Below are 10,635 nucleotides of genomic sequence, written 5' to 3' on the forward strand. Positions count from 1 at the left end.
AGGTCAGGTTATTAGTGTGTGGCTAAGGAGTGCCTGACCAGAGGGTGTGGGCGTGTCTCAATAGTCCAGACGGGCTTCCTTTCTCTCCTCAGAGGATCAATTCATCCAAATCAGCACTTGAGTTCAGACAGAATGAATGTCAGATGAACGAAGAGTACATTCTAAATGACACCCTATTCCCTATATAGTGCACTACTTTTGACAAGGACTATTTTTGAGCAGCCCTATAGGCCCTGGTTAAAAGTAGTGCACTATCCCCTATAGGCCCTGGTTAAAAGTAGTGCACTATCCCCTATAGGCCCTGGTTAAAAGTAGTGCACTATCCCCTTTGGCCCTGGTTAAAGGTAGTGCACTATCCCCTATAGGCCCTGGTTAAAAGTAGTGCACTATCCCCTATAGGTCCTGGTTAAAAGTAGTGCACTATCCCCTATAGGCCCTGGTTAAAAGTAGTGCACTATCCCCTATAGGCCCTGGTTAAAAGTAGTGCACTATCCCCTATAGGCCCTGGTTAAAAGTAGTGCACTATCCCCTTTGGCCCTGGTTAATAATAAAAAGTAGTGCACTATCCCCTTTGGCCCTGGTTAAAGGTAGTGCACTATCCCCTATAGGCCCTGGTTAAAGGTAGTGCACTACATTAGGAATAGGGTGCCACTTAAGACGTACCCTGTTATCTAAGATGAGGTCATCAGCTTCGAGAGCAGGGAGCCTGACAAGGCCTGATGCTGCCTCTGGTTTCATTAATTATTGGAATTGATTCGGCCAAGTGCATCTGCCTCTCTCTGTTCAGTGCGCTTTCTGTTTATGCAGTGGCCTCTGCTCAGTTCGGCAGCTGCGCGACTGAGAGGGAGAAGCCTGTGTGCTTCGTGGGTTACCGGATCTTTTTTTCCCGGCAGTTTTAATTGAAGATCACTCCGCGACCAACACGATGCAGCGCTGTAGTTCAGCAGCAGATGATGCGCCGTCAGCCAATGACTTGGTATTCTCACTCGCCAGCTGTCATCTAATGTCGTCAAACTAGCCATAAATTCTGACTGAGCTCAATTGTCATGAAACACATATACAGCGATGAGTTTCTCTCGCTTTCATACAAACTTATAACGAGGAGCACCCACAATGGTATTTTGTGTGTGAAAGTGCTTAGTAATGAGTCTCGCATAAGGAATAAATTAATTAAACGACATGTCCTGAGCAAACATCCACAGCATGATGGTAAACCCAGGGAGGTCTTTCAGAGCAGGGCTGAAATGCTTCAGGAAACATCCACAGCATGATGGTAAACCCAGGGAGGTCTTTCAGAGCAGGGCTGAAATGCTTCAGGAAACATCCACAGCATGATGGTAAACCCAGGGAGGTCTTTCAGAGCAGGGCTGAAATGCTTCAGGAAACATCCACAGCATGATGGTAAACCCAGGGAGGTCTTTCAGAGCAGGGCTGAATGCTTCAGGAAACATCCACAGCATGATGGTAAACCCAGGAGGTCTTTCAGAGCAGGGCTGAAATGCTTCAGGAAACATCCACAGCATGATGGTAAACCCAGGGAGGTCTTTCAGAGCAGGGCTGAAATGCTTCAGGAAACATCCACAGCATGATGGTAAACCCAGGGAGATCTTTCAGAGCAGGGCTGAAATGCTTCAGGAAACATCCACAGCATGATGGTAAACCCAGGGAGGTCTTTCAGAGCAGGGCTGAAATGCTTCAGGAAACATCGCTTCGACAGTGGAAAAGTAATTCAGCTAGCAAGGCATTGTTGTCATTTTATAACAGAAATAAGGGGAGTACTAACTAACTCTCATAGTAGTAGATGTGAGTTTCTCTTTCAAACAATCCCATGGCCTTGTACACAGCTAATAGCCAACCATCGCCAAAGCAAGTTAGTTAGCTACTAACCCTAAGTAACAGTACAGATGAAGATGAAAAATGATCAGGCCTACGGTACATTTTACTGTACAAATGATCAGGCCTACGGTACATCTTACTGTACAAAGGATCAGGCCTACAGTACATCTTACTGTAGAAAGGATCAGGCATACAGTACATCTTACTGTACAAATGATCAGGCCTACGGTACATCTTACTGTACAAAGGATCAGACATACAGTACATCTTACTGTAGAAAGGATCAGGCATACAGTACATCTTACTGTAGAAAGGATCAGGCATACAGTACATCTTACTGTAGAAATGATCAGGCCTACAGTACATCTTACTGTAGAAATTATTGTTGAAAGAAAGTCTAGGTTGGAACTGTTGCTGTTAAAATTCAAGTCATGTTTTATTCTGAACTGGAATAAACTGATTGATCACATCACACAGATATAGACCAGAAAACACACACGCAGTCCTTTTCTGGTCTATATCTGTGTGATGTGATCAATCAGTTTATTCCAGTTCAGAATATAAAATATGTATTGTATTTTAACAGCAACGTGTCTATTCTGGGCTCTGTTTTTAGACAGTGTAACACGGAGGTCATTCTCAGCCTTGAAACTTTATCTGTACTTGTTTTTAAGTACGCCAGAGTTGAGAAGCCCGACTCACATCAGTATGTGGTGCCAAACTGGACCAGAACATCTACTGCTTTCTCAGTCAGGCACGAGACCGCTTCCTGCTGTAGATGAGCAACCCAGAACTGTGTGTGAGTTTGCCTCAAACAGCGTCTTGCTTCAATCAGTTTAATCCAGTTCAGAATTAAAATGATGACTTGACTTCATCTTCACTGTTACTTAGGGTTGCACTATCAAAAAGCCTGTCTGTTCTGCATCTGTGTGATGTGATCAATCAGTTTGTTCCAGTTCAGAATGAAAATTATTTATTGAATTTTAACAGCAACAGTTACAACCTAGACAGATGTGCGTTTTAATGGTGTTTGTCTATATTGCATTTATTTTAGGTATAATGGCAATGAAATACAGATATTTATGTATAGTTGCATATTTTCCTAAGCTTGGGTCCCAGGAAAACAGAATTCAGTGGGTTATTAATGTCCATTAACTATCTGGCCTGGTTGAGAGCAGAGAGCAACAGGCCCTGCTGTGCCTCATGCACCAGTGTGATGATGACTCAGGGAGTTTTACTCCAGTAGTTAAACATGACCCTGCCTGCCTCACGTCCTCCCTAACACACACACACACACAGTAGTATTTTATTAGTATCCCCGTTAGCTGTTGCACACACACCACACACCACACAACACACACACACACACACACACACACACACACACACACATATAGCAAAACAGACAACACTGAAACAAAGAGCAACCACACTATAATACTGTTTCCACGGCAGTAGAGAGAAGAGGTGTGACTCAACACTGTAATCACAGGTTGACTACAACACACACATTATCAACCCGATTATAGTTCTAATGTAGGCCTGGATCTTATCACTATTAAATACAAAATAAAGTCAAGGGACAATGTTTCAAATGTCAATGAACCTGTGACCTGTGACCTGGCCCGTGAATAGCAGCACAGCACACAAACCTTCCACAAAACAGTAGAAAAAAAATCTAGACCACAACTACATTAGGCCTATAGCTTATAGTCGGTTGACTTGACAGTGCTGTGACAACACATCTGTGTGTTCGTGTCTCTCAGTATGAGCGGCCAGCTAATGGTCGGTCATAGAGGCTCCAGTGTTTCAACACACAAAGCACCTCTACGGTCACGTGAAGCGTTCCCGGAACAATGGGTTGACAGAGAGACAGACGCGCTGTTGATTTTAGGAAAACAAACTGCCCGTTTGTCTGTTCCCATTTGATTCACTTGTCACACAACATGTCCTGGACATCATGACGAAATAAACATGTGTACAAATACGACAGAGAGAAAAAAAAATAACATTACACCGAAACGTCCATAAATAAAACGTATATCCAAAAACATAAAATAATATGCTTTATGTCATAGGCCCCTATATAATTATTTATGTCTAACTTCCTTATGCCGAATTAACAAATCACCATACTACACGATAATAGAATACTAGCGGAGATTATGACGTCGTTTCATTTCCCCCTCCGTCTCAGTAACCGACCTCGATCGACCACCACTATAATAAACACTTACCAAGAATCGCAAAGCAGGCGAACCCGACAAGGAATGGACATGTTCGAGTCATGTTTCAGGTCCAGAGTTCAGTTTAACGGATAGCACACACCGCTTGTCCAAAGCAGCTGTCCAGGCAGTGCAACAACAACCCAGAAAAGTAAAGATCGACCTTCCTTTTCCTCTTATTCGGTCCACTTTTATATGGCGGTTATTTAATATTTTTTCATATTCTTGGTACTGTTTTCGGAGCAGGTTGCAGAAGTCGGACAGTATCGCTCCCTTTCATGTCCTTAATACCAGGAGGGAACGTCCAGTCACGTGAACCAAGCTTTAGAACCACCCAGCACCGTCACGTGAGGCAGCCAGCGACACCCTCTTATTACAGCCCGATGGCGACCGACACCTCCCCTCCCTGACACAACTCAGTACTGTGCTACTACTGGCGAACCCTGCTCAAATCAAAATCTACTGTAAAATACTGTATCATAGAATGTGTTATTTTGTTTTGGATATTTGAAAACGTCAGCTAAAAACAACAGCTATTTATAGGCCAAGGGAGGCCCCTAACAACCCTAAAAAGGAAAAAAAAACATATGTAACATTTAACATTTAAGTCATTTAGCAGACGCTCTTATCCAGAGCGGATAAACAAGTACTAATGATCTAGTAGATGTGTTTTATGTTGCGTTAACTATGTATACTGCTGTCTTGGCTCACTTGGAAAATATGTTAATGTGACCTGTCTGGTTAAATAAAGGATGGTGGCCAATGTTTTATAACTGGTCTGCGATCTATGTGGAGAGAGAGATATAAAACCCAGTGTCTTATAGTAGAGGAAAGGCAGACAGCAGTAGTCAGTCTTATAGTAGAGAGGAAAGGCAGACAGCAGTAGTCAGTCTTATAGTAGAGGAAAGGCAGACAGCAGTAGTCAGTCTTATAGTAGAGAGGAAAGGCAGACAGCAGTAGTCAGTCTTATAGTAGAGGAAAGGCAGACAGCAGTAGTCAGTCTTATAGTGGAGAGGAAAGGCAGACAGCAGTAGTCAGTCTTATAGTGGAGAGGAAAGGCAGACAGCAGTAGTCAGTCTTATAGTGGAGAGGAAAGGCAGACAGCAGTAGTCAGTCTTATAGTAGAGGAAAGGCAGACAGCAGTAGTCAGTCTTAAAGTAGAGAGGAAAGGCAGACAGCAGTAGTCAGTCTTATAGTAGAGGAAAGGCAGACAGCAGTAGTCAGTCTTATAGTAGAGAGGAAAGGCAGACAGCAGTAGTCAGTCTTATAGTAGAGAGGAAAGGCAGACAGCAGTAGTCAGTCTTATAGTAGAGGAAAGGCAGACAGCAGTAGTCAGTCTTATAGTAGAGAGGAAAGGCAGACAGCAGTAGTCAGTCTTATAGTGGAGAGGAAAGGCAGACAGCAGTAGTCAGTCTTATAGTAGAGGAAAGGCAGACAGCAGTAGTCAGTCTTATAGTAGAGAGGAAAGGCAGACAGCAGTAGTCAGTCTTATAGTGGAGAGGAAAGGCAGACAGCAGTAGTCAGTCTTATAGTAGAGGAAAGGCAGACAGCAGTAGTCAGTATTATAGTAGAGGAAAGGCAGACAGCAGTAGTCAGTCTTATAGTAGAGAGGAAAGGCAGACAGCAGTAGTCAGTCTTAAATGTAAATGTAAATGTAGTAGAGAGGAAAGGCAGACAGCAGTAGTCAGTCTTATAGTGGAGAGGAAAGGCAGACAGCAGTAGTCAGTCTTATAGTAGAGAGGAAAGGCAGACAGCAGTAGTCAGTCTTATAGTGGAGAGGAAAGGCAGACAGCAGTAGTCAGTCTTATAGAGGAAAGGCAGACAGCAGTAGTCAGTCTTATAGTAGAGGAAAGGCAGACAGCAGTAGTCAGTCTTATAGTAGAGAGGAAAGGCAGACAGCAGTAGTCAGTCTTAAATGTAAATGTAAATGTAGTAGAGAGGAAAGGCAGACAGCAGTAGTCAGTCTTATAGTAGAGGAAAGGCAGACAGCAGTAGTCAGTATTATAGTAGAGGAAAGGCAGACAGCAGTAGTCAGTCTTATAGTGGAGAGGAAAGGCAGACAGCAGTAGTCAGTCTTATAGTAGAGAGGAAAGGCAGACAGCAGTAGTCAGTCTTATAGTGGAGAGGAAAGGCAGACAGCAGTAGTCAGTCTTATAGTAGAGGAAAGGCAGACAGCAGTAGTCAGTCTTATAGTAGAGAGGAAAGGCAGACAGCAGTAGTCAGTCTTATAGTGGAGAGGAAAGGCAGACAGCAGTAGTCAGTCTTATAGTAGAGGAAAGGCAGTCAGCAGTAGTCAGTATTATAGTAGAGGAAAGGCAGACAGCAGTAGTCAGTCTTATAGTAGAGGAAAGGCAGACAGCAGTAGTCAGTCTTATAGTAGAGGAAAGGCAGACAGCAGTAGTCAGTATTATAGAGGAAAGGCAGACAGCAGTAGTCAGTCTTATAGTAGAGAGGAAAGGCAGACAGCAGTAGTCAGTCTTAAATGTAAATGTAGTAGAGAGGAAAGGCAGACAGCAGTAGTCAGTCTTATAGTAGAGAGGAAAGGCAGACAGCAGTAGTCAGTCTTATAGTGGAGAGGAAAGGCAGACAGCAGGGAAGAGTACCGCCCTGGGCAGTCGGCTGACTATTTCGGTGTTTCAAATGGCACCCTATTCCCTATTATAGATTGAAATGAGTGTGTTCTGTGTGTGCAGGTTTTATTTGACCAAAACAACATGGTTGATTTCTTCAGGGGTCCTGGCCAGTAAGGTTGATTTCTTCAGGGGTCCTGGCCAGTAAGGTTGATTTCTTCAGGGGTCCTGGCCAGTAAGGTTGATTTCTTCAGGGGTCCTGTCTAGTAAGGTTGTTGAGAATGTAGGGCTGATGGTGTGATAAGAGGACTACTCTAAACGCAACACAAGCAGCAGCAGCTCCTCTGACTCATCACTAAGCCACATACAACCTGTTCTGTTGGGAGGAGAGGAGGGGCAGCCTCACTGAAGATGAGAACCGCAATAGTTTAAAATACTTTGCTTTTCTGTACTTGTGAAATAATTTTATTATTCAAATAGCAAACTGCTGGTAAACAGACTTAGTTTTGGTTGAGATGGAGAGGAGACAAGAGGAAGCCACTTCAGACACCCAGGGATGAGGAGAGTTTGGGGGGGGGGAGAGGTGATTCCACAACAGCGCCAAAAGGAGATAAGCTGGGACCAGAACCTCTGACATCACAGGCCAATCACACTCCTCCTCCTACAGCAAGGATAATTTGTTTCTGAGGAATGACTTCACAGGCAGAATTACTCCGCTTCAGAGGCATGGCCTGTCATCCTGTAGCCTGGAGCCATGTCCTGCCAGCCTGGCCTGGAGCCATGCCCTGCCAGCCTGTAGCCTGGAGCCATGCCCTGTCAGCCTGTAGCCTGGAGCCATGCCCTGTCAGCCTGTAGCCTGGAGCCATGCCCTGTCAGCCTGTAGCCTGGAGCCATGCCCTGTCAGCCTGTAGCCTGGAGCCATGCCCTGTCAGCCTGTAGCCTGGAGCCATGCCCTGTCAGCCTGTAGCCTGGAGCCATGCCCTGTCATCCTGTAGCCTGGAGCCATGCCCTGTCAGCCTGGCCTGGAGCCATGACCTGTCAGCCTGTAGCCTGGAGCCATGACCTGTCAGCCTGTAGCCTGGAGCCATGACCTGTCAGCCTGTAGCCTGGAGCCATGCCCTGTCAGCCTGGCCTGGAGTCATGCCCTGTCAGCCTGGCCTGGAGTCATGCCCTGTCAGCCTGGCCTGGGCCATGCCCTGTCAGCCTGGCCTGGGCCATGCCCTGTCAGCCTGGCCTAGAGCCATGCCCTGTCAGCCTGGCCTAGAGCCATGCCCTGTCAGCCTGGCCTAGAGCCATGCCCTGTCAGCCTGGCCTAGAGCCATGCCCTGTCAGCCTGGCCTAGAGCCATGCCCTGTCAGCCTGGCCTAGAGCCATGCCCTGTCAGCCTGGCCTAGAGCCATGCCCTGTCAGCCTGGCCTAGAGCCATGCCCTGTCATCCTGGCCTAGAGCCATGCCCTGTCATCCTGGCCTAGAGCCATGCCCTGTCATCCTGTAGCCTGGCCTGGAGCCATGCCCTGTCATCCTGTAGCCTGGCCTGGAGCCATGCCCTGTCATCCTGTAGCCTGGCCTGGAGCCATGCCCTGTCATCCTGTAGCCTGGCCTGGAGCCATGCCCTGTCAGCCTGGCCTGGAGCCATGCCCTGTCAGCCTGGCCTGGAGCCATGCCCTGTCAGCCTGGCCTGGAGCCATGCCCTGTCAGCCTGGCCTGGAGCCATGCCCTGTCAGCCTGGCCTGGAGCCATGCCCTGTCAGCCTGGCCTGGAGCCATGCCCTGTCAGCCTGGCCTGGAGCCATGCCCTGTCAGCCTGGCCTGGAGCCATGCCCTGTCAGCCTGGCCTGGAGCCATGCCCTGTCAGCCTGTAGCCTGGCCTGGAGCCATGCCCTGTCATCCTGTAGCCTGGCCTAGAGCCATGCCCTGTCATCCTGTAGCCTGGCCTAGAGCCATGCCCTGTCATCCTGTAGCCTGGCCTAGAGCCATGCCCTGTCAGCCTGGCCTAGAACCATGCCCTGTCATCCTGTAGCCTGGCCTAGAGCCATGCCCTGTCAGCCTGTAGCCTGGCCTAGAGCCATGCCCTGTTAGCCTGTAGCCTGGCCTAGAGCCATGCCCTGTCAGCCTGTAGCCTGGCCTAGAGCCATGCCCTGTCATCCTGTAGCCTGGAGCCATGCCCTGCCAGCCTGGCCTGGAGCCATGCCCTGTCAGCCTGTAGCCTGGAGCCATGCCCTGTCAGCCTGTAGCCTGGAGCCATGCCCTGTCAGCCTGTAGCCTGGAGCCATGCCCTGTCAGCCTGTAGCCTGGAGCCATGCCCTGTCAGCCTGTAGCCTGGAGCCATGCCCTGTCAGCCTGTAGCCTGGAGCCATGCCCTGTCAGCCTGTAGCCTGGAGCCATGCCCTGTCAGCCTGTAGCCTGGAGCCATGCCCTGTCAGCCTGTAGCCTGGAGCCATGCCCTGTCAGCCTGTAGCCTGGAGCCATGCCCTGTCAGCCTGTAGCCTGGAGCCATGACCTGTCAGCCTGTAGCCTGGAGCCATGACCTGTCAGCCTGTAGCCTGGAGCCATGACCTGTCAGCCTGTAGCCTGGAGCCATGCCCTGTCAGCCTGGCCTGGAGTCATGCCCTGTCAGCCTGGCCTGGAGTCATGCCCTGTCAGCCTGGCCTGGAGCCATGCCCTGTCAGCCTGGCCTGGAGCCATGCCCTGTCAGCCTGGCCTAGAGCCATGCCCTGTCAGCCTGGCCTAGAGCCATGCCCTGTCAGCCTGGCCTAGAGCCATGCCCTGTCAGCCTGGCCTAGAGCCATGCCCTGTCAGCCTGGCCTAGAGCCATGCCCTGTCAGCCTGGCCTAGAGCCATGCCCTGTCATCCTGGCCTAGAGCCATGCCCTGTCATCCTGGCCTAGAGCCATGCCCTGTCATCCTGGCCTAGAGCCATGCCCTGTCATCCTGGCCTAGAGCCATGCCCTGTCATCCTGTAGCCTGGCCTGGAGCCATGCCCTGTCATCCTGTAGCCTGGCCTGGAGCCATGCCCTGTCACCCTGTAGCCTGGCCTGGAGCCATGCCCTGTCATCCTGTAGCCTGGCCTGGAGCCATGCCCTGTCAGCCTGGCCTGGAGCCATGCCCTGTCAGCCTGGCCTGGAGCCATGCCCTGTCAGCCTGGCCTGGAGCCATGCCCTGTCAGCCTGGCCTGGAGCCATGCCCTGTCAGCCTGGCCTGGAGCCATGCCCTGTCAGCCTGGCCTGGAGCCATGCCCTGTCAGCCTGGCCTGGAGCCATGCCCTGTCAGCCTGTAGCCTGGCCTGGAGCCATGCCCTGTCATCCTGTAGCCTGGCCTAGAGCCATGCCCTGTCATCCTGTAGCCTGGCCTAGAGCCATGCCCTGTCATCCTGTAGCCTGGCCTAGAGCCATGCCCTGTCAGCCTGGCCTAGAACCATGCCCTGTCATCCTGTAGCCTGGCCTAGAGCCATGCCCTGTCAGCCTGTAGCCTGGCCTAGAGCCATGCCCTGTTAGCCTGTAGCCTGGCCTAGAGCCATGCCCTGTCAGCCTGTAGCCTGGCCTAGAGCCATGCCCTGTCATCCTGTAGCCTGGCCTAGAGCCATGCCCTGTCATCCTGTAGCCTGGCCTAGAGCCATGCCCTGTCAGCCTGTAGTCTGGCCTAGAGCCATGCCCTGTCATCCTGTAGTCTGGCCTAGAGCCATGCCCTGTCAGCCTGTAGTCTGGCCTAGAGCCATGCCCTGTCAGCCTGTAGCCTGGGCTAGAGCCATGCCCTGTCAGCCTGTAGCCTGGCCTAGAGCCATGCCCTGTCAGCCTGTAGTCTGGCCTAGAGCCATGCCCTGTCAGCCTGTAGTCTGGCCTAGAGCCATGCCCTGTCAGCATGTAGTCTGGCCTAGAGCCATGCCCTGTCAGCCTATGCCATGCCCTGTCAGCCTGTAGCTCCCTCCATAGACAGAAACATCATGTTGGTGAACACATTTGAAAGTATTAACAGAGAACACTTGAGATTCAGTCGAGGATTTCTTCTC

The 10,635-nt window shown here is 49.9% G+C and overlaps 1 protein-coding gene across 1 annotated transcript in view; it reads right to left on the minus strand.

Moving 5' to 3' along the window:
• The window catches only part of LOC124026379 (lysosome-associated membrane glycoprotein 1-like), a 40,368-nt gene extending 36,002 nt beyond the window's left edge, over window positions 1-4,366 (minus strand). Inside the window, exon 1 of the mRNA XM_046339402.1 lies at window positions 4,074-4,366. Coding sequence (XP_046195358.1) covers window positions 4,074-4,125 — 52 coding nt within the window. The 5' untranslated portion in view covers window positions 4,126-4,366. The remainder of the gene's footprint in view (window positions 1-4,073) is intronic.
• Between the last annotated feature and the right edge of the window lie 6,269 nt (window positions 4,367-10,635).

The sequence above is a fragment of the Oncorhynchus gorbuscha genome, unplaced genomic scaffold (assembly GCF_021184085.1).
Source record: "Oncorhynchus gorbuscha isolate QuinsamMale2020 ecotype Even-year unplaced genomic scaffold, OgorEven_v1.0 Un_scaffold_2710, whole genome shotgun sequence".
Classification (NCBI taxonomy): domain Eukaryota; kingdom Metazoa; phylum Chordata; class Actinopteri; order Salmoniformes; family Salmonidae; genus Oncorhynchus; species Oncorhynchus gorbuscha.